At 41.0% G+C, this 22,914-nt stretch overlaps 1 protein-coding gene across 8 annotated transcripts in view; it reads left to right on the forward strand.

The window, feature by feature from the left end:
* The window catches only part of ubr4 (ubiquitin protein ligase E3 component n-recognin 4), a 51,485-nt gene extending 29,214 nt beyond the window's left edge, over positions 1–22,271 (forward strand). For 6 of the 8 annotated variants that reach the window (XM_069723428.1, XM_069723430.1, XM_069723433.1 and 3 more), the window contains 54 exons: positions 397–571; positions 760–891; positions 1,013–1,134; positions 1,504–1,615; positions 1,776–1,906; positions 2,348–2,525; positions 3,500–3,604; positions 4,132–4,269; positions 4,701–4,869; positions 5,138–5,342; positions 5,418–5,531; positions 5,941–6,150; positions 6,250–6,399; positions 6,502–6,729; positions 7,023–7,101; positions 7,203–7,442; positions 7,553–7,721; positions 7,937–8,081; positions 8,363–8,448; positions 8,543–8,630; positions 8,968–9,161; positions 9,342–9,581; positions 9,672–9,810; positions 9,962–10,087; positions 10,320–10,448; positions 10,540–10,889; positions 11,128–11,218; positions 11,381–11,465; positions 11,948–12,075; positions 12,777–12,906; positions 13,034–13,194; positions 13,334–13,443; positions 13,981–14,122; positions 14,341–14,422; positions 14,525–14,698; positions 14,909–15,030; positions 15,366–15,563; positions 15,691–15,771; positions 15,929–16,016; positions 16,233–16,360; positions 16,542–16,649; positions 16,792–16,908; positions 17,048–17,238; positions 17,432–17,605; positions 17,708–17,807; positions 18,021–18,239; positions 18,390–18,503; positions 18,820–18,962; positions 19,080–19,205; positions 19,298–19,492; positions 19,667–19,891; positions 20,213–20,303; positions 20,455–20,617; positions 20,833–22,271. In XM_069723428.1, coding sequence (XP_069579529.1) covers positions 397–571; positions 760–891; positions 1,013–1,134; positions 1,504–1,615; positions 1,776–1,906; positions 2,348–2,525; positions 3,500–3,604; positions 4,132–4,269; positions 4,701–4,869; positions 5,138–5,342; positions 5,418–5,531; positions 5,941–6,150; positions 6,250–6,399; positions 6,502–6,729; positions 7,023–7,101; positions 7,203–7,442; positions 7,553–7,721; positions 7,937–8,081; positions 8,363–8,448; positions 8,543–8,630; positions 8,968–9,161; positions 9,342–9,581; positions 9,672–9,810; positions 9,962–10,087; positions 10,320–10,448; positions 10,540–10,889; positions 11,128–11,218; positions 11,381–11,465; positions 11,948–12,075; positions 12,777–12,906; positions 13,034–13,194; positions 13,334–13,443; positions 13,981–14,122; positions 14,341–14,422; positions 14,525–14,698; positions 14,909–15,030; positions 15,366–15,563; positions 15,691–15,771; positions 15,929–16,016; positions 16,233–16,360; positions 16,542–16,649; positions 16,792–16,908; positions 17,048–17,238; positions 17,432–17,605; positions 17,708–17,807; positions 18,021–18,239; positions 18,390–18,503; positions 18,820–18,962; positions 19,080–19,205; positions 19,298–19,492; positions 19,667–19,891; positions 20,213–20,303; positions 20,455–20,617; positions 20,833–20,897 — 7,905 coding nt within the window. In that variant the 3' untranslated portion in view covers positions 20,898–22,271. The remainder of the gene's footprint in view (positions 1–396; positions 572–759; positions 892–1,012; positions 1,135–1,503; positions 1,616–1,775; positions 1,907–2,347; positions 2,526–3,499; positions 3,605–4,131; positions 4,270–4,700; positions 4,870–5,137; positions 5,343–5,417; positions 5,532–5,940; positions 6,151–6,249; positions 6,400–6,501; positions 6,730–7,022; positions 7,102–7,202; positions 7,443–7,552; positions 7,722–7,936; positions 8,082–8,362; positions 8,449–8,542; positions 8,631–8,967; positions 9,162–9,341; positions 9,582–9,671; positions 9,811–9,961; positions 10,088–10,319; positions 10,449–10,539; positions 10,890–11,127; positions 11,219–11,380; positions 11,466–11,947; positions 12,076–12,776; positions 12,907–13,033; positions 13,195–13,333; positions 13,444–13,980; positions 14,123–14,340; positions 14,423–14,524; positions 14,699–14,908; positions 15,031–15,365; positions 15,564–15,690; positions 15,772–15,928; positions 16,017–16,232; positions 16,361–16,541; positions 16,650–16,791; positions 16,909–17,047; positions 17,239–17,431; positions 17,606–17,707; positions 17,808–18,020; positions 18,240–18,389; positions 18,504–18,819; positions 18,963–19,079; positions 19,206–19,297; positions 19,493–19,666; positions 19,892–20,212; positions 20,304–20,454; positions 20,618–20,832) is intronic. The other 2 variants (XM_069723429.1, XM_069723435.1) reach the window with 2 other exon arrangements.
* Positions 22,272–22,914: the final 643 nt, after the last annotated feature.

Raw genomic sequence — 22,914 nt, forward strand, 5'->3', positions numbered from 1 at the left:
TATTTTGGTTGAAAGACTAAATGTGACACATAGTATTTATAAATGATGAAAGGACAGTTAGTGAGCCAGGGAAAATGGTCAACAGGTAATATTGATGAATCTTCTAAGAGCCACAATTGAAATAGTACTGAATTGTATGATTAAGTAAGCAAATATATTTGTTTGATCGGAATATCCATTCAGTTCATAAAAAGTTGGTTCTTGCTCCTCTTTCATTCTCAGTTAATCCACTAAATATACAAATACATTAGTTTGTTGAGAAACCACTCTCTCCGAAGTGTAAACTGAAATTAGAAACTGGTTTTTATGCAGTTAACCTCTTGTAGGTGCTAAATGATGTGTTCGTCTACATCACTTCTGAAGAACTAATGCAACTTCTCTGCCTCCTCTCACTAGGACCAGTCCTTGCTGAGTAATGCAGTGCAGTGTCTGAATAGCTGCAGCCGAGAGGGGAGGGAGCTCGACCCTGATGTCTTCCAGAGGCTTGTGATCACCGCCCGCTCCATTGCTATCATGAGACCCAACAACTTGGTGCATTTCACAGAAACAAAATCACTGCACCACGACTCTGGTAAGAGACTGTTCTGCTGGTATGGAGACAAGTGAATGGCAATTCATGTGTTATCTGTCTGGTATCATGATTTTAAGATTTTGAGACGATGTCCTAATTCTTGGTTAGAAGGACTTTTAATGCGACTTGGGAGCTAAATAATCTAAAAGTTTCACACTCATTCATGTTTTTTTTTCTTTTTAACTCAGAAATGACAGAGGACGGGCAAAAACATGTGGATGGGGAAAGCTGCAATTTCATTGCACAGTTGATGAATAACTTCTGGAGGCTCCATGCTCTGAAACCAAAGAATGCATTCCTTGCTCCTGCTTGTCTGCCTGGTAAGTTCAAACTTTGGCACCTCAACATGTTGTATGCGTGTTGAGTGTGAAAAACATATAGATAAGTGATGAGTAATGTGACTCAAATTTGTGAATGTATTTTTCTTCCCCTCCATCTAAGGCCTAACTCACGTGGAAGCAACAGTAAATGCCTTGGTTGACATCATCCATGCATACTGCACATGTGAACTGGATCATATCAATGTCGCCTCCAAAATCTACATGCAAATGTTACTCTGCCCTGTAAGTATAATACGTCTATTGATCAGTGTGGATAATTTAATATTGGGACTCAAAAAAACATCACAGACTTAAAATCACAATCACTGATGAACTTGGATTTACCAAACATTTAACAATTTAAAAACATTTTGTCGTTGCTGTTGAGCATCGCTGTTGCTGACATTCTAATTACTACCTTTTTAATCTTATTTTGTTTTTGCAAGTCTTTACAAGGCTGTTTATAATCAGCATTTTGATTTGAGAATATATGGAAATTGTTTGACAATTATATGCTTACAATTAGAATAGGAACTGTTGTATGCATTATTGTGGTTAAAGTAAAGACAGACCGTCATGAGATAACAATCCAGTGTTTGAATAACATTTCAGGACACTGCTGTGAGCTTTGCTTGTAAGCAGGCTCTGATCAGAGTGCTCCGTCCAAGAAACAAGCGCCGTCATGTGACCCTCCCATCTCCCCCACGCTCCAACACTCCTATGGGTAAGTTTGCGCAGACTTTATACAATGCATCTGTATATATATTGAATGTTAGTATATGCGTATGAATGTGTGTTTAGAGGCGGTTTTGTAATGTTTGAAGAGTCCTATGACCACAGCAAATCCAGTTCTCTAAAGGTTTGTGGTTGATTGCCTTTATCAGGAGATAAGGATGATGATGACGACGATGATGCAGATGAGAAAATGCAGTCATCAGTGCTGACTGGGGGAGAAGAGGGTCGACAGGAGAGCCAAGAGCAGGGTGAAGTGGACCACGGCGACTTTGAGATGGTGGTGAGGCAATGAACAAAAAAAGTCAATGGTCTATCTGAGATTGTGCTCGCATCATTTACATAGTGGGAGGAAACTTGACAAGTTGAACCAGTCATTTAAGCATGGTTTTGTTTATTTAGCTCAATTTCATTGGGCACAATACTGCAAAGTTTTATTTAATGGCACTGATTAGCCCTGTGGGTCACAAGTTAACCCTTTGAAACACAGTGGTGCTGTCTAATGTGATAAAAAAAAATTAAAAAAACTTCTATTCTCCAATGTCACCTAGTTAGAGACAAATAATAAATTCACACTGCAAAGATAAATGGAAAAGCCCCTGATTGTGAGCCTTGTTCTTTCCCTGATACATTGGTTTATCTTCAAATATAAATCTGTTGCAAACAAGATGGATGTTCCACATTAAAGGAACGAATAGCACATTTTTATTTTTGATCTTCACAGTCTGAGTCGATGGTCCTGGAGACAGCAGAAAATGTCAACAATGGAAATCCATCTCCCCTGGAGGCTCTGCTGGCTGGAGCTGAAGGTTTCCCCCCCATGCTAGACATCCCTCCTGATGCAGATGATGAAACTATGGTAGAGCTGGCCATCGCTCTCAGCCTTCAACAGGATCAACAAGGTAAGTAGCCAGAAATATGAAACATAAATATAGTTTCTACTCCTTTATACAGTTGTATGTAAGTGTGGACACCCCTTGGATTTTTTTTTTTTTTTTTTTTTTTTTTAGGTAAGAACAAGTAACTGCAACCCATGCAACAAAAATACATTAAAATGATCCATTCTTCAAATGTTAATTAACTTAAAAAAAATTATAAAAAGACACAAAAAAAAATCTTATTGTAGCCTGTGTAAAAATTTGGTCACATTTCTATTCAGATCTTCATTAACATGTTCTGTGTCAGTTGATCTGTTCAGACTTAAGTGCAGGTGAAGACTGTTATGAATGGTCGACTGATGACAATTCCAGAGCCGATAAATTCTCAGACTCTTGACACCTTGTTGTTACAATCAACAACCATGGGCTCCTTAAACCTAATGAGGATCTGAAAAGGAAGCTAATTGATACCTACAAGGCAGCGTCGGCTTTAGAATAATATCAGCCTGCAGTTTCCACTGTCTGAACGTCATTAGGAAATGGTAAGTAAGAGCAGCTGAGGAAGTCAAGACAAGATCCGAAGAACAAGAAAACATAAAACACCCTGATGACTGCAAAAGACCTGCACCAAAGTTTAGCTGACACATTAGTGGTGGTTACAACAAGCTTTACTCATATAGTCGGGTACCCAAACTTTTGCACATCACAGTTACTGTTTAATTTTTTTTCGATAAAAAGTAACTGGACAATAACGTGAAGAAAGGGTAATTTTAATATTTGTTTGCAGGAGTTATATTTACTTATTTTCTCCTAAAAAACCCACAAAACAAATAACTTGTCTAGCGCTGTGCAAACTTTTACTTGCAACTGTATTAACCATGTTGGTATTTGGGAATCATGCACCTCAAATTCGTTGCTCAAATTTGTATCAGGTGAAACATCACTTTGGAAATTAATGTTTTGGGTCAACACTTAAACCTACTTTTTGACATTTTTAGGCAGTAGCAGCAGTGCTCTTGGCCTTCAGAGCCTTGGCCTGTCTGGCCAGGCCCCCAGCTCCTCTTCACTTGATGCTGGCACCCTTTCAGACACCACTGCATCAGGTAATAAGACCATCTCCATGATACTGTGATTAGCAGGAAAATTGTTTTTTGCAAGTTCACAGTTGCAAGTAAATTTAACTATTTTTAAACTTAAAACAAATAAAGTAACTATTTTTAAATTGAAAACATTTCAAAAGTGTGTGTGTTTGTGTGTGTGTGTTTGTGTTTATGTTTGTATTTGTGTGTGTGACTATTATTAATATTATTCCATCTGTAAAGTCATAACTGTCAGTGATACGGCTTCTGGTTAAACTTTATCAAAGCAGTTTTTCATCTTTATATTTGGTCACTTTTTCTTCAGTATTTATAAGATAGCTCATCAATGTTAAGTTAACCCTTATAATTTCATATCACACTTGCTGCGGTAGGTTCAACAGAAAAAGAACCACCAATGATGGAAGGTTGAAGTGTTTTTATTGTATTGCATGCCTTTTTGCATTGCTGCTGCACAAGTATATACTAAGATCATGTATCCTGGCCGGGTGACCGCCGTGTATTTACCGTTACAGCTATTGCTATGATTTCAGCCCCGGCATCAGATGATGAGGGCAGCACAGCTGCAACTGATGGCTCTACGCTGCGGACCTCCCCGGCTGAGCATGGAGGCAGTGTGGGCTCCGAGAGTGGAGGCTCTGCTATCGACTCTGTAGCAGGGGAGCACAGCGGTGGGTGATTTCAGTAAAATAGGCAGTCTAAGTTTGAAAACATTACATTTGCATTTCTGGAAATGTTCATACAGTATCTATAACGTATATAAATATAGATATGTCTGTATTAGTTTACAGAGTGATTTGTAGTTAGTTTGAAAGGTATTTTAGCAGGTAATAGTTTTTCTCTCATCTCTAACAACCTTCTGAATACAGAAGTTTTTAGTTTGTAGATCAAAATGTTTCATCTCCTTACCTTTTCCCCTACCTCAGTTTAAGGTTTGGATCATCTCATTATCTATCATGTTAGGCATTAAAGTCCTGAGCGGCACAGTTATTTTGGAAAAACACCTTTCACTTCATTTTGAATTAAAACCTTAATATCTCCTTATTGTACATTACCATGATTCCAGTTTGCTTACATTTCTTTTGTGCATGCATGTGTTTAGTGTCAGGTCGCAGCAGTGCATATGGAGACACCACCGTGGAGGGGCACCCTGCCGGACCAGGCAGTGTGAGTTCCAGCACTGGAGCCATCAGTACCACCACAGCCCAGCAGGAAGGCGAAGGTTCAGAAGGGGAGGGAGAGACTGAGGGAGATATCCACACGAGCAACAGGTCAGACCCCATAAATGTTGAGAAGTTTGGGTTAACTAGGAAAATTCAAGTTCAATCTCTGCTAACACTAAACATCTGCCCTGTGAAGTGTTAAGAAACTTTGTTTCTACCAGCCATTAGTACCAATATGACCTAAAGAAAGAGACACATTTAGAGAGAAAATAGTTTTTCTTGTAGATTGCTGTCATTTAAAAATGACACATTGAACATTGAGTCAATTCTAATGAAGAAGTAAAAATGTTCTCTGTTATTTTGTGTTTGTCATTAGGTTGCACATGGTTCGTCTTATGCTACTGGAGCGCCTGCTTCAGCACCTTTCTCAGCTCCACAATGTAGGTGGAGTCCAAGCCATCCCTTACATGCAAGTTATCCTCATGTTGACCTCTGACCTTGATGGTGAAGATGAGAAGGATAAGGGGGCCTTGGATGACCTGCTAGCACAGCTCATTGCCGAGCTTGGCATGCACAAGAAGGTAACCGTTGTCTCTTTGAGATGAATCAGGCTCAAAATGTCATTGATTTACTGAATTCATGTTATTCCTCTGCAGGATGTATCCAAGAAAAATGAGCGTAGCTCCATCAATGAAGTTCATTTGGTCATCATGAGGCTGCTCAGTGTGTTCATGTCCCGAACCAAGTCTGGCTCGAAATCCTCTTCTGAGGTAGGTTCTCCTTATTATCTTAATGCAGTTTTCACAGATTGTATTAAAGTCTGTTTTAAACCTGTTCCAGCTTAATGCCAAACTAAATATATCTGGACATGGAATTTAGTTACATCAGGAGTTTCAAGACAATATAGAATATTTTTGGAGATGAAAAAAGATCATTTATCACTGAACCAGTCAGAGGTTTTGGACACCAGTCAAAAAGCAGAAAACATATCTTCACATGTTTCATTAGTCAGGTGCGTACAGTAGATATTTGCAGATCTAATAGCTCAAATGTGAAATTTTCTGTGACTGAATTTGCACAGCATAATACACACAATTTCATGGGTATAAAGTAATTTGATTGTACTTTTTACATCATAAATTGTGACGGCCGCTGCTTTCCCCTCTTTCTGTCTTCCAGTCATCCTCCCTGATTTCCAACGCCACAGCGACTGCCCTGCTCAGCCTTGGTGCCATCGACTACTGTCTCCACGTGCTCAAGTCTCTCCTGGAGTTCTGGAAGAGCCAACAGGGTGAAGAAGAGCCCGCGACCACCAGCCAGCTCCTCCGCACACACACCGCCTCCTCTCCCCCCGACATGAGCCCTTTCTTCCTGCGCCAATATGTGAAGGTATCGGATAACAGAAAACATATTTATCTCTAAAACTTGAAAAGATTATTTTTGTAAAGTAATGTTGACGTGAACCCACTGTGTTGTTTCTGCAACCAGGGACATGCTGCTGATGTGTTTGAAGCCTACTCTCAGTTGTTGACTGAAATGGTGCTCCGGTTGCCATATCAGATAAAGAAGATTGCTGACACCAACCCACGTATCCCACCTCCTGTGTTTGACCATTCCTGGTTCTACTATCTGTCTGAAGTAAGCTGTTGACAATATTTGTCATTTATGGGATTTTTCAATGTATGTTTTTACAAAAGACATAAACACAAGCCCTTTACACTCTCTTCCTTTTCCTCTCAGTACCTGATGATCCAACAGACGCCGTTTGTCAGGAGGCAGGTCAGGAAGCTGCTGCTGTTTATCTGCGGCTCAAAGGAGAAATATCGTCAGCTGCGAGACCTGCACACTCTTGACTCCCATGTGCGCAGCATCAAGAAGCTTCTGGAGGAGCAGGGCATCTTTCTCCGGGCTGGCGTGGTCACGGCCACATCTGGCTCAGCTCTTCAATACGACACACTCATCAACCTGGTGAGTCTCATTTGAACAACAAGGCTGCTCATACTTCACTGTACTCATTATTTTTTTGGTTGTTGTGTATTACGATGTGTTTACTTTGTACTCCTGTGGTTTTTACAGTGTTGGGGTGACTTCATCGGGTGTATATATTTTGCAACCCCAGTTTGCTTCATTTTCTTGTTTATATTGATTACTTTCATTTTTTTTGTCACGTTTTCTTGTTGTTTCACTACAATCAGCTGCTTTGAGGACTGGAAATTTTATCACTTCCTGTGCTTAGATATAAGTTGCTTTTCTTGTTGCAGATGGAACACCTGAAAGCTTGTGCTGAAATTGCCACTCAGAGGACAATCAACTGGCAGAAGTTCTGCATGAAGGATGACTGTAAGTTGTTTCAGATATCTTTTGTAAGTGGAAAAAAAAAAAAACTTTCAGGCCAGTATTGCTAAAAATGTTTCTTATCGTTTATTCTCTTCGCTGTCCAGCTGTTTTGTACTTCCTGCTCCAAGTCAGCTTCCTAGTGGACGAGGGGGTTTCCCCAGTTTTACTGCAGCTCCTCTCCTGTGCCCTTTGTGGCAGCAAAGTGCTGGCGGCCTCCTCCTCCTCTTCATCATATTCAGGAGGAAGCTCTGGTAGTGCTGGACAGACGGGAGCTTCTCAGTCGTCTCAGAGCAAATCCTCAAGTAAAAAGAGCAAAAAAGAAGACAAAGAGAAAGACAAAGAGGGTGAGATGGCAAAACAGACTTCACTATTGGGTTTGTTTAGAAGCACATATTGGATTGGATGGTAGATGCTTGTGTCCTGACTGTATTCCATCTTTGTTGACTGACCACAGGAGATGGAGTTGGAAGCCAGGAGGATCAGCTGTGTATGGCTCTGGTCAGTCAGCTTAACAAGTTTGCAGACAAGGAGACACTCATCCAGTTCTTGCGCTGTTTCCTGCTAGAGTCAAACTCCTCTGCTGTGCGCTGGCAAGCCCACTGCTTGGCTCTACATATCTACAGGTATTGTTGAAACACTTCAACACAGTTGAAATTGCTCATAATTGCTCATTATGTCTCATATACAAGATGTCTCAAATTTATACTAGTTTAACAACCGTACAAAAGCTCTAGCAGCCATAAACAGTAGAAATAATTTGTGTACAAATGCATTCCTAATTGATTTAATGGTGAAATTATAACCTGAGCTGGTGGCAAACATATGAATCTTTGTGCAGGAACTCCAGCAAATCTCAGCAGGAGCTGCTGCTTGAACTGACTTGGGCCATCTGGCCAGAACTCCCTGCATATGGCCGCAAAGCTGCCCAGTTTGTCGACCTACTTGGATACTTCTCGCTCAAAACCCCTCAAACAGAGAAAAAGGTTTGGAGTATATTTTAAAGTCCTTGCAGTGTCCCAGTATCTGCACGCCATCTGGTTAAGAAATAATGGTTTAATGCGTTTAAGCTCTTTCAAAATACTTCCAGAATTTTGGGATAATTTGACAAAATAATACTTTGGAATTTATAAATAACTAAAAGCTTTGACTGGGTCCATAATGTATTGCTCAGAGGGCCTCTTTATCATTCTGCAGAACACAGTTGTTACAGTAATAATGGTAGAAAGTCTTTGTGAAATGGTTTTCTTTCCCTTTTCTGTTCCAGCTGAAGGAGTATTCCCAGAAAGCTGTGGAAATCCTGAGGGCACAGAATCATATCCTGACAAATCACCCCAACTCCAACATCTACAAGTATGTGTACATTAATGCACATCTTATTACAAGGAGAATATTATTTCAAGTATTTGAAATCCTCTACATAAAACCGCTGTGTATTCTGTTGCAGCACTCTTTCTGGCTTAGTGGAGTTTGATGGCTTTTTTCTGGAGAGTGACCCCTGCTTAGTTTGCAACAATCCAGAGGTTCCTTTCTCCGTAAGTGCAACACAACCCCACTTAATAGACATATTCGTATTTTCATATTTTAGATTCTTATCTAAAAAAGTAGGTAAGAAATCTAGCTAATAGAATTCGAATGCAAGTTTTACACTAAATCTTTTTTGCAATTTTTAAGACTTTTGCATTGGCTAAGGTGTCCAACACAAGGTGCCGCATGCTTATCTGCATGCCATTACATTATTGATGATGAAACCATGACAAAATTATCATTATGACGGCATGGGACTACAAGACAAGACCCTTTTATGCTTAGACCCTTCTGGCACGAACAGTCCCTATTTGGTTTTAAACATTGTTTGTATTTGTCCTCCAGAATATAAAGCTATCATCTATCAAAGTGGACACCCGCTACACCACCACACAGCAGGTTGTCAAGCTCATTGGTAGCCACACCATCAGCAAAGTCACCGTGAAGATCGGTGACCTCAAACGCACCAAAATGGTTCGCACCATCAATCTCTACTACAACAACAGGACTGTCCAGGCTATCGTGGAGCTGAAGAATAAGTATGTTTCAGCAAGATGCTGATCTTTCTCTCTCCCCTTCTTTTTCAGTTGCTGCCTTCATAACGATAATTTAACAATGAAGTTTTAACGTACAAAGATTACATAGTGACCACTTCTCGGTTTTATTCTCATTTATTTTCGGTATGAAGTTAAAGCTCTTAACTTTGTTGTTGTTTTTAGGCCTGCTCGTTGGCACAAAGCCAAGAAAGTTCAGCTAACCCCGGGGCAAACCGAGGTGAAGATCGACCTTCCCTTACCTATCGTCGCATCCAACCTGATGATTGAGTTTTCAGATTTTTATGAGAACTACCAGGCCTCCACAGAGACCCTGCAGTGTCCCCGCTGCAGTGCGTCTGTGCCTGCCAACCCTGGTGTGTGTGGAAACTGTGGTGAGAACGTGTATCAGTGCCACAAGTGCAGGTGAGCAGCAGGTTTCCTCCGCAGCGCTGAAAGGATTATTGGAGACACTGAAGTTGATTGGATATTTACTCAGCGGTTGTCTCTTTTCAGGTCTATTAATTATGACGAAAAAGACCCCTTCCTGTGCAATGCCTGTGGTTTCTGCAAATATGCCCGATTTGACTTCATGCTGTATGCTAAGCCATGCTGTGCTGTGGATCCCATTGAGAATGAGGAAGACCGGAAAAAAGTAAGAAGCCACTTGCAGGGCAAGACAAAATAAGTTTTGTCCTGATTTTTCCTTATGAGTGAAGTCATTTTCTCTAAATGAATTCTTGACTCTGTTTCCTCCTCTACCTTTACTCCACTTCTCTTAATCTTTATTTCATTTATTTCCGTAGGCTGTGACGAACATCAACACCCTGCTGGACAAAGCTGACCGGGTCTACCACCAGCTGATGGGCCACCGGCCTCAGTTGGAGAGCCTCTTGTCTAAAGTCAACGAGGCAGCACCAGAGAAACCCCAGGTCAGTCACAAGAGGGACTACTTCTTTTTAAGTTAAATACTAAATGTTGGATGAGAAATGGGTGCACAAATAATGTTATGGATGTATATTTGCTATTAACTGAAATTACAGTTGTGCCGTTTCTAACGTTACATCACGCGTGCCTGGTACATTATTTTGATTATTCTTTGTTTCAGTCTCACTTCCACAGTTTGACCTCATCGTATTGTCTCTGTTCTTTTGTCGGTCTCAGGATGACACTGGAGCAGGTGCAGGACTCGGTACTTCCTCTGCAAATGTGAACAGATACATTCAACAGCTGGCTCAAGAGTACAGTGGAGACTGCAAGACATCATTTGACGAACTCTCTAAGATTATACAGGTTAGAGAGGGAAAAGTTTTCCTTTCCATGCAGTTTGTAGCACTTTTTTTCCTGCTCAGCTATAACTGTGTCCCTTTCTTTTTGTTTACAGAAAGTGCTCGCATCCCGCAAAGAGCTCTTGGAGTATGACCTGCAGCAGAGAGAAGCCGCCACCAAGTCATCCCGGAGCAGCAGCAGCCACCAGCCCACCTTCACCGCCAGTCAATACCGCGCCCTGTCTGTGCTGGGCTGCGGCCACACTTCCTCAAACAAGTGTTATGGCTGTGCCTCCGCTGTCACCGGTCACTGTATCACACTACTCCGCGCACTGGCCACTAATCCAGCCCTCCGGCAGATACTGGTCCTCCAGGGTCTCATCCGTGAGCTGTTTGAGTATAACTTGCGGCGAGGTACAGCAGCCATGAGGGAGGAGGTGCGCCAGCTGGTCTGTCTGCTCACCAGGTACATTACTCCTTCACCTGCCCTCTAGTAGTCAAGTACGAGTTAAGTGAAAGTTTATTGATACATAACTTACAGCTTAGTGGCTAAAGCATGGCACTCTGCATTGCAACATGTAAGCACTGGTACGTTTAAATGCATGTCTACTTTTTGCTTCTTTACTTTGTGTATATACAATATGTTGCAGTGCTACTTAATAATTGTTGTGTCTGTTGTTTCCTTCCATTTTTTCCTGTTTCAGAGATCATCCAGAAGCCACTCAGCAGATGAATGATCTCATCATTGCCAAAGTGTCAGCTGCCCTCAAAGGTCACTGGGCCAATCCTGATCTGGTATGTCATCTTACAATCCTACTGCTAGCTGAATAAATGAAGCTAAAGAAACATAGTGATTCTGTTTCTATGTAAACAGCAGAGTTGCTGGGTTGGAGGGTTTAACTTTGCTGGAAAATTTTCAGTTTTGATATGAACACATCGTCTTTGTTTTCCTATCAGGTCAGTAATTTGCAGTATGAAATGCTGCTGCTGACAGACTCCATTTCAAAAGAGGGAGGATGCTGGGAGTTACGCTTGCGTTGTGGTAAGCCTGAATATTTAACTTCATATATTAACCATTTTTAACTTTATTTACTGCATCTGTAGAGTTGAATTTAAGGTAGAGCAGATAATGTATTAGTCTATCTGACTTTTCCAGATATTTATGTATGTTGCGGCAATAGTTATATCTAGAACATTGGTGTAGTTAATAAATGTAAATGTATGTCACGTCCTTCGTCATCCTACATCACATCACATCCAATCACATCCTACATCAGCCGTGCAGACTGACGTTCTTTGAGTCATTCAGTAGGACAGTTTCTCACCTCATTACTAATATTTCATAAGCTGTCTTGTGCACTTTCGTCAGTGCTGATCAGAGAGGAGAGAGATTATTTATTGTTGGTTGACTCAACATTTGAAACAATCTCTTCCTAAAATGTCTCATTATTGTGTTGCAGATGTTGTTGACTGCACTTTAGGCTTCTCTCTAAAATTATTGTATTTTTTTTGTCCATTTTGTAGCTCTCAGTCTATTCCTCATGTCAGTGAACATAAAGACACCTGTAGTTGTGGAGAACATCACTCTCATGTGCCTGAGAATCCTGCAAAAGCTGATTAAGCCCCCTGCTCCCACTAGCAAGAAGAACAAGGTAAATATTCCAAATACACTTTTGCACCAAACTTGGAAATACCAGATCACAATTTGAAAGCTGGTATCAAGAAGACAAACCTCTCAATACAGTCGCCACCATCTTTTTCATTTGAGTCTGGACTTTCTAAATCAAGCGAGCGAGTGTTTCCTTTCAAGCACTGGAAACATGCAGCACTATCTCAGACTCCAGTGAATACTACCTTAATAGAAACATTGATTGATCCACACATGGACTAATGTTGGCTACCCTGTGCTAACACGGCAGTTATCAAGTAACATTAAACTTTCTGACATTTTTTTTGTTACTCCTCAACCACAAAGACAATCATTTCCAAAATGACTATGAGCACCCTTATTAGAAGGTCTGAATTTAGTGATTGAGACTGCAAACACACGTTGGGAAAAAAATGATTGATTAGAGAGGCGTTGACACTTTTTGAAAAGGACTCAGGGATTTTTGGAACCAGGATCTTCCAGCCTTCCAGTCTTCGATGCCTTTGCACCTTAAAGTACTTTTGTATTAATTCTACTTTAACCTGTGGTATTTCCTGCTGGTTTGAAATACAAAAACACAGCATATTGAAGACTTAGTTCCATTGTCTGTCAGTGACCACTCGGTTGCATCATGTTCTCTTACACTGCTCTGTGTGTGTGTGTGTGTGCGTGTGTGTGTGCGCGTGTTTTTGCTTTTGTTTAAAGGATGCTGCTATTGAGTCCCTGACCACAGTCAGGCCTTACAGTAATGAAATCCATGCCCAGGCGCAACTCTGGCTCAAGAAGGACCCCAAAGCATCTTATGAGGCCTGGAAAAAGTGTCTCCCAGCAAGATGTAAGTATTGGTTCTAACAAATGTTCAGACACATCTGTGTCTGAAAGAGTCTGATTTTTTTCACTGATATAATGAAAACTCATTATGATGAAGCTTTTCACTGTTGAACTTTTTTTCATGACCACAGGCCAGGAAACGGTGTCGAAGCCTCAGGGGAAGGCTGAGTTGCGGAAGCAGTATCTGCTAGAGAAGTATGTATGGAAGTGGAAGCAGTTCATGAGGTCCAGAAAAGGCGACGGCCTCTTCCCCCGCCTGCTCAAACTGAGCCACAACAACTGGCTACGGCAGGTAAAAATAAAAATAAAAAAGTCTTTGGTGAAAGTTGAGATACTTGGATTGTGTTGGTTTGTTTTTTGGCTTGTAATTTTACAAACCAGTTGGTGCTTCTTAGAATAAAATTGTTAATTTATGTTTTTTTTTGTTGCAGGTTCTTTTCACACCGGCCACCCAGGCTGCAAGACAGGCAGCTTGTACTATTGTGGAGGCTCTCACCACCATCCCCAGCCGCAAGCAACAAGTCCTGGACTTACTCACCAGGTAGGAGTCTCAAACACTAAACCTGCTGGTCTAACAAACATCACATGCTGTGTTAGGGACGAACTAAACATAAATTAGATTTCCTTACTCTGCAGTGAGTATGAAATTTAGTCAGGCCAAAACCCTGGCTAAATTTGGCATCACTACAGGTAATTGCAGATAAATCGCTATCGGGTGCTTTTTTGTTTATACTTATAAATATATACATATATATATATATATATAAATTATAAAAAAGCAATATCAGCCAATAAAACATTATTGTTTCTAAAACTTAATGTTGAAATACAAATTCCTCTATTAGAAATCTAATATAGGTTGTGCCATAGTATGAAATGTATTAGTTAGTGCTGACATTAGTAAATATAAGTAATATAAATATGTTGATACAGAACACAACAGGTTGTCATGCAGCTGCTATTTTCAGGTAAATTACCTGCTTCATATGTTTACAGAAGGGCCAGTAAATATCTCAACCAAGAAAAGGAATGTTATAATCATTAAAAAAAAAAAAAAAAAAACATGCGTGTCTGTTAGTTACCTGGATGAGCTGAGTGTGGCTGGAGAGTGTGCAGTGGAGTACCTGGGCCTGTATCAGAAGCTGATCAAGCCAACACACTGGAAGGTTTACCTGGCTGCCCGTGGAGTCCTGCCCTACATCGGTAACCTGATCACCAAGGTATTGCAAGTTCAAAAGAATATACGTTTATAGAAAGATAACTTTTATGTTTTTCATAGAAAATCTGTCTAACCTTCATTAACTTAAGTTTCACCAGATGCAGTAAAATTAATTAAAATTTAAAATTCAAGGACAAAATGTAGTGCATCTTCTATTTTATTTTTTATTTTTTTTATGTTTGGTATCTATACGGATATTAAATTTATTTGTCTCATCAGGAAATAGCCAATCTGCTGGCTTTGGAGGAGGCGACACTGAGCACAGACTTGCAGCAAGGCTACGCCCTCAAGAGCTTGACTGGTATGTTAGTTTGCATCCTGTTGTTCATCTGACCATAAAATTAGACATTACAGGGAACAGCACGGTCTAAGGGAGACTTTTGTGTGTTTGGTGCCGTTGTAGGATTGCTCTCTTCTTTCGTGGAGGTGGAGTCCATTAAGCGGCATTTCAAAAGCAGGTTGGTCGGCACGGTGCTCAACGGCTATCTGTGTCTGAGGAAGTTGGTGGTGCAGCGCACCAAGCTCATCGATGAGACTCAGGACATGCTGCTCGAAATGCTGGAAGACATGACCACAGGTTTGTACTGACTCGCATGAAATCGCATTTTGCTCTCGTCACTGTTCGGACAAGATTTCATTGCTTAGATTAATTGATTATTTTAGTTTTTCCCATTACTCAAAATAGGTGAAAAAAATATTAAAAATAGAAATGAGACATAAGAAAATTGTCTTAAAAATGTAATGTGTATAGCTAAACATCAGAAATGTAAAAAAATTTTGTTCATAGGTACCGAGTCTGAAACCAAAGCCTTCATGGCAGTGTGCATAGAGACTGCGAAGCGGTACGACCTGGATGACTACAGGACACCCGTGTTCATTTTCGAGAGGCTGTGCAGCATCATCTACCCTGTAAGTTGCCTTTACTTGATTAAGGAGCTACAACAATTAATCCATTCGGCAATCAACAGAAAATTCATCGACAACGATAATCAAATCATTATTTACGTAATGTTATAATAATGAAAAAAATAAAAGCAAAACATTTACTGGTTCAAGGCTTTCAAATGTGAGCGCTAGTTGCTTTTATAATCCCACATTACTGTTACAGTCCTGTCAATTAAAAATCATATACAGCCCTGACTGTGATGCATCATCAGAAAGGTCCCACACAGTGATGCTCAAAACTTCTGTGTAGCTGTTAATTTGCCTTCATCTGGAGCGTTTGTTCCATCCTCTGTTTACAGGAGGAGAACGAAGTGACGGAGTTCTTCGTGACCCTGGAAAAGGATCCTCAGCAGGAGGACTTCCTGCAGGGCCGCATGCCAGGAAACCCCTATAGCAGCAATGAGCCCGGCATCGGCCCTCTAATGAGGGACATCAAGAACAAGATTTGCCAAGACTGCGACCTGGTGGCGCTGCTGGAAGACGACAGTGGCATGGAGGTAAACAAACCTCATACTTGAGTCGCTCTGTTTGCTTTGATGTTGCTGTGATCAAACTCTCGTGTTATGAAATACTAAACGCTGACATATTACAAGAAATTGATCAGATATTGCTCTTTTCCCTCAGCTTCTGGTAAACAACAAAATCATTAGTTTGGATCTGTCAGTGGTGGAGGTCTACAAGAAGGTGTGGTGCCCTACAAATGAGGTGAGAGTCACTTTCAGTTTTTCAGTGAATTATTTCCACTTTTAAGAACATTTGTAACTGTGCAGATTTTTATTAAATGCTTACAATACTTTAAAAAGTCATGTAATAAGGCACTTACTGATAGTCATGGAGTCTACTGGCCTTTTTTTCCCTCCAGGGTGAACCAATGAGAATCATCTATCGAATGAGAGGTCTTCTTGGAGATGCTACTGAGGAGTTCATCGAGTCACTGGACTCGACCACAGGTTCGATTTTTATTTACTGTTTGTTTATAATTCAGAGGCAATCATTGATCGTTCACGTGTATCTTAATCTAAAAAAAAAAAAAAAATTAAAAAAAATGTTTGCCTTTAATACTACATTCATATTCTTTATCATCACTTGTACCTGCATGCACAAGATGAATGCAAAATTTTTAATCACAATTGAAAGATAAACTGCTTTACCTGACCTGATTACAGATGAGGAGGAGGATGATGAGGAAGTGTACAAGATGGCGGGAGTCATGGCACAGTGTGGAGGACTGGAGTGTATGCTCAGCCGGCTCTCTGGAATCAAAGATTTTAAACAAGGAAGACATCTGCTCACTGTAAGCCAATATTTTTTGTCAGAAAGCCTTTTAAAATATGAAAGTGCTCCTTGATCTCTGATTTTCAAAACATACTAAACTTGTCTGGAAGTATGAACTCTCTTCTTGGGTTTCTGCAAAGGCAGCACTTTATAATTTTGTTCCACAGATGAGATGACCAGTGTGAATTTGTCTCACTCAGGTTTTGCTGAAGTTGTTCAGTTATTGTGTGAAAGTGAAGATCAACAGGCAGCAGCTCGTCAAACCAGAGATGAACACACTCAACGTCATGCTGGGAACTCTGAACCTGGTGAGAGTTACAGCGCCTGTGTATTTTACTGGGTTTGATTCTGGTGCAGGACAATTCTATCAAATTAAAATTCTGCTGCAATCTTAAGCAGGATTTTATAAAACAGGAATCCACAGGAAAATTGATTGTTGTTTTCCCTCAGGCTTTAGTCGCAGAACAGGAGAGTAAAGACAGTGGGGGAGCCTCTATAGCAGAGCAAGTTCTGAGCATAATGGAGATCATTCTGGATGAAGCCAATGCTGAGATTTCAGAGGACAAGGTAAGAATCTAAAGCAGGTTTCACCTCCTGAATAAAAAGAATCAAGATTTTGGACACCGTGATATTATCAAAGCTTGAAAAAAAACAGTGTATTGTGGTTCTTGTCTGATTTAAATGGGGCCTGGTTTGTCTTTTGCAGGGTAACCTCCTGCTCACCGGAGACAAAGATCAGCTCGTCATGTTGTTAGATCAGATCAACACCCCGTTTGTGCGCTCCAACCCGAGCGTGCTGCAGGGTCTGCTGCGCATCATTCCCTACCTGTCCTTCGGTGAACTGGAGAAGATGAGGATTCTGGTGGAACGATTCAAACCGTGTTGCAGCTTTGACAAGTGGGCATCAGCCTTTCACTTACAAATCAATACATATATGAAGCTATGTTCAGGTCTATTTAAAGATAAAAATTAAATGATCAAATCAGGCTGTTCATTTGAGACAAATCTGTGGCGCTCTGAGAAGCATACTTCCTCTGGCAGTCTTTGGGTATTAAAGTTTGTAAAACTAACTGTAACTTTTCTTTCTAAGGTACGACGAGGAGCATAGTGCAGATGACAAAGTGTTTTTGGATTGCTTCTGTAAAATCGCCGCTGGAATCAAAAACAACAGCAACGGCCATCAGCTGAAAGATCTCATTCTCCAGAAAGGAATCACACAGAGCGCGCTGGACTACATGAAGAAACATATCCCAAATGCCAAAAAGTATGTTTCTTACTGCTTCAAGTGCCTGAATATAGTCAGTCAAAAGCTTTGATTTGATGAAGTTTATGTGCTTATTGTCTTGTTTTTCTGAACTCTCGTCAGTCTGGATGCTGATGTCTGGAAGAAGTTCCTCTCCCGACCAGCTCTCCCCTTCATCCTCAGACTGCTCCGTGGTTTGGCTACCCAGCATCCCCCCACACAGGTACAAAATATCTTGAGTGGAAAACTCAGCTGTAGCTGCTTAAAGCCCAACATGATTCCTTAAGACCGTTATTATGAGACGAGCTATTCAAATATTTGACCCAGCTTGCAAACTCAACACCAACAACTGATTTGGAAATGACAACAAAACAACAAACAAAACAAACCTTCCGACCAAACATGACTGTATGTTGTCTTCTTCTTCTTTGTTTAGGTGCTGATAGGCACAGATTCAATAACCAACTTGCACAAGCTGGAGCAGGTATCCAGCGACGAAGGCATCGGCACGCTGGCAGAGAACCTTCTCGAGGCTCTGAGGGAGCACAGTGACGTCAATCTGAAGATCGAAGCGGCCCGCAGAGAGACCAGAGCCGAGAAGAAGCGTATGGCGATGGCCATGAGACAGAAGGCTCTGGGAACATTGGGCATGACGGTAGTCTTTTTTTTCCTCCTTTTTTAACAGTTTCCAGTTAGTTTCATTTTTACTCATGTTGTTAATTTCTGCAGATATGTATCTCTTCTACTGTCTGTTTCACGAACACAGCCCAGTGTTATAATGTGCATTTATGTGTTTGCTTTTCAGACTAATGAGAAGGGGCAGGTGGTGACGAAGACCTCACTGTTGAAGCAAATGGAGGAGCTGATAGAGGAGCCGGGCTTGACCTGCTGTATCTGTAGAGAAGGTTACAAATTCCAGGTACAACTAAACATCCGGGATTATATGTGGATAACATCATTTAAATAATAAATGTATTTGGTCGAAAACATTTTACCAAGCTAATGGGGTTATTGGAAATGTTGTAGAATAACTTGAGTGGTTCGAAGTTGTAGATGATGACTTGAATTGGACTCTTCAGGTTGGATTAAATTATTTTGAGTATTAGCAGCTAAAAGTGGTAACTGTATGTAGATGAAATGATAGACCAGGTTTCAAATGACTAGTCAGTCTTGTTCTGCTGAAACGTGTGTTGTTCTGAATTAATTCATGTCCTTACTTTTCTCTCTCACTCTAGCCAACCAAAGTCCTCGGTATCTACACTTTCACAAAGCGTGTGTCCTTAGAGGACTTTGAAAACAAGCCTCGCAAGCAGCAGGGCTACAGCACTGTGTCGCACTTTAACATAGTCCACTATGACTGCCATCTGGCAGCTGTCAGGTAGCAACAAACACCATCATGCATCGTAATGTTAATGTTTAGAGTAAAGTTTATTTCTGTGGCCTTAGTTTTCATTTATTCTGATGAGCTTTTTATTTTTCCTTCTCCTTATGTCAGGCTGGCTCGTGGGCGAGAGGAGTGGGACAGTGCTGCTCTCCAGAACGCCAACACCAAGTGCAACGGACTGCTTCCTGTGTGGGGGCCACATGTGCCAGAATCGGCCTTTGCTACGTGCTTAGCAAGGTAAAATCACGCATCAGCAAACCTATAGGGACCAAACGTTTTCTTCATGGGGCACAAAGTGAATCATTCTCAACCGGATTTGTCTCACACAGGCACAACACATATCTTCAAGAGTGCACAGGCCAGCGGGAGCCCACGTACCAACTCAACATCCACGACACCAAACTGCTGTTCCTCCGCTTTGCTACTGAACAATCGTTCAGCGTGGACACGGGAGGTGGAGGCCGAGAGAGCAACATCCACCTCATTCCCTACATCATCCACACTGTGCTCTACGTCCTCAACACGTATGTATATTTTCTTATCAGACATTCAGTCAGTATCAAAGCTGAGCAGCTTGATGTGGGACAGTGGTTGATGAGACATAAACCATAAGTCCCCCTACTTCAAGTTTTTAGGTGTTATGTCTCGTGGATTTCCAGTTCTTACTTAACTGCAATTTGTAAATCGTGTCCCTGTAGAACAAGGGCTACATCCCGAGAGGAGAAGAACCTGCAGAGTTTCCAGGAGCATCCATGTGAGAAATGGGTGGAAAGCTCATACGATGTTGAAGGACCGCACTATTTCACCATCTTGGCCATGCACATCATGCCACCTGAACGGTGGAGGAACACGCGTTTATACTTCCTACGAAAACTCCTGGTCACCACACACGCCCGCAAAGTCTCGGCAGTCTGCACAAACAAGTATGACACCGCTTCGCTTTCTGTCCTGATTTGTCTTTTATCTGCCATATCGATTTAAAAACTTTCAGTTTGAATCAAGTTGGAAATACTTAATATCAAATTATTCATTTGTAATATGTGTGTGGTTTTCAGGGTGGCCACTAAAGACAATAAGAACCTGTTTAATCAGTGTTAAACTGATGTTTGCTTAAAGCAGATCTGAATTAAAACAATACTGAATGCTGCGTACCATATTTAGGACTTGGATATATCGGAAAAAAAAATACAGTTTATCTAGAAATACGCTCTAGTCTTCATCCTGTTCTTCTCTTTTGTTATCAGACTCACAGATAAAACACCAAAGGAATATGCAGTCTATCGCTCCCCTCTTCTCTTCTGGGGCCTGGTGGATCTCGTCTACGACATGTTCAGGGTAAATGTTAGTTTCAAACTACTGCGCATGTTGATGGTGTTGCGTGATACTTTGAGTGTTCAAGTCTTTGAACTCTCGGTGTTGTTGTAGAGATCGCAGCGACAGTATTTGACCTCGATGCCTTTTTCTGCTCTTGGTTTGGGCTGTACAGAAAGTACCCACGAGCAACACAGAGGGTGGCTGGTCCTTCTCCCTGGCAGAGTATGTCCGTCACAACGACATGCCCATCTACGAGGCCTCAGAGCGCGTGCTCAGGGCCTTCCAGGATGAACTCATGCCCGCGGAGTCCTTGTCAGAGTTCTTTGATGTTGTAGGTCAGTATACATACACACCTGATTCACATTAGAACTGCCCGATTATCAACATTAAAATTTCGAAGGGTTGTTTTTGAAACTCTACAAGGACCTATGTGGTAGGACTGATGTCTCTATTGTAGCTCTACTTTTTCATTCGTTACTGCCCTTGATTCTTGTCTGGTGTAAGTTCTTAACTGAGTGTTGTGAAACTTGACGTCATGTTTCTTTTGCAGGTCTCCTCTCTGAAATCCCAGACCCAGACCTCTTCCTGCAGGATCTGTTGAACTCTTTGCCCTGATGGCCAACCTCAAACCACACCCCTCCAACACACAACCGCCCTGCTAATAAAGTTGGGACACCTACCAACTGAAAAAAGAAATACTCTTTTTACACACTGACACACTGAGTACACGCAAAGAGTATACACCATGCTTCCTACTCAACTCCCACCCCCTTATGACATCTTCAAATTTGCTGTAAGCAGAAACTATGTGTAGTTTAAAAAGAGTCATTCACTTTCGGCAACATCTCTGTAACATGTAACACGAAAACACAGTGCTGTTAACGGTTTGGGGAGGACACACTAAAACAGAATTCACACTTCTGATCCAAAGTGTGGAGTCGAGGACACGACGAGGTGCAGGACTCTGCCGACCACAGTCAGAGACGTCTAAGGTAGTTTCTGGTTCACAAGTCACCACCAACAAAGCTGAAACATCACCTTGGTTCTGACATCACAGATTATCTGAGAGAATATAATTCTTGTTAAAATGATAAATAATTGTCTGGTTGATGGGAATAACTCGTGAATTCTGTTTTGGGATGATCATCGTTTTGGCTTTAAACCCCTCCCCCTAAATATCGGGGTGCAATGTTAAAGGAAACTGAACTGTTTTGGGGTTTGACCCACCTCATATTAAGAGTGGCATTTGATTTTATCTCGTTTTGCTTTTTGTTTTGTTTGCTTTAAGTTTGTTTCTGGTCTTTTTTTTCTTCTTTTTTAAATGGCAGAAGGTTTCTTTGTCACATGGTTGCGAGTTAACTGTACTTCTCCTCTGGGCTTTTTGCTGTTTGGTCCACATGTAGGTTCAAACTGGAATTTGAGTGATGGACAGGAAAACAAATATTTAGTGTGTATGTGTGAGGGTTCTTTTATCAACCTCCGAAGCAAAACGCAGAAAAGCCTTGATGATAAAGTCAACTTTGGACTTGTGGAAGATTCCATCTGTTGAAGTGAAATATCAGACTTGTCTAAATTAATAATAAAACAGACCTACGTAATATTCTTTAACACTTTTTCTTTGACTAATGTTTTTTTCGTTCAGTTTTTCTTCTCCTGCAGTTTCTTTATTTCGCGAACCTCTCTGTGCTCTATAATTTAGATTTTGGTTTTCCACGGAATTACTGGCAGCACAATTGTGTCAATTCCCCCAACAGATTTCTGGAAAGCAAAGAATCGCTGAGTTTGACCCTCAGCTGTTGATCAACTTTTTAACTTTCAGACGGTTAAAACGGCGTCCTTGTACTCGAGAGCTGAATGCATGGTGTGGAGTTCCTACCCAGTTTATTATTAATTCGCCTATTCCCGCTGCTACAATGTCTAACTGTTGCTGAATGTGTGCTTTTTGAATTTAGCCTATGATTAATAAAGCCGTAATAATTCCAAATCTGATCCAGGGTAACCTCTTCTGTTCCAGCTGCTGTTTACAGTCTTTAAAAGGATGCATCATCCTGTCTCTGCATCAAACAGCACCTTTTTTTTTTTTTTGTACTCTACCCATCATATGACCGTTGTTTGAGGAGAATCCAAACTCATTTTAAATGTTTTTTTCTAGAATTACATTTCAATTAGTTTAGATATCTGCTATATTCTTCTCTCCTTTTTTTTTCTTCAGTCTTAGAGGTTTTTTCTAAAAAAAAAAATATTAAAAAAATGTGTTGCACTTTGAGAATAAAATGCAGTGTAAACTAGAATACTAATAATTAGAGCCGTGACATTTTAAAGGTCATCAACAGGGGCACATTGACAACCTCTCTGTCAACCTCCTTTTGATTCCTCCGACAAAGCTGCTGCAGTTTTCTGGTGAAATTGCAGATTGCATGCAACTGAACACCCCTCCTTACTCTCCCCTCCGGAGCCTGTTTGATAAATTACAGTGTCAATGAACCAGTGTTTGGTTTGTCCCCTCCGGGCTGCTGTAGCAACGTGGCGGTGCAACATGGTGAACTCCGTGTCGGAGGACCTGCTCCCTCTAGAAATGAAGGGCTCATTTAAGGGTGTGGTTTAACGTCATTATTGATCATATAACAAGTTA

The sequence above is a fragment of the Brachyistius frenatus genome, unplaced genomic scaffold, assembly GCF_029030835.1.
Source record: "Brachyistius frenatus isolate BFR_SWC_R1_liver_20210118 unplaced genomic scaffold, ASM2903083v1 Contig_327, whole genome shotgun sequence".
In the NCBI taxonomy this organism is placed as follows: Eukaryota; Metazoa; Chordata; class Actinopteri; family Embiotocidae; genus Brachyistius; species Brachyistius frenatus.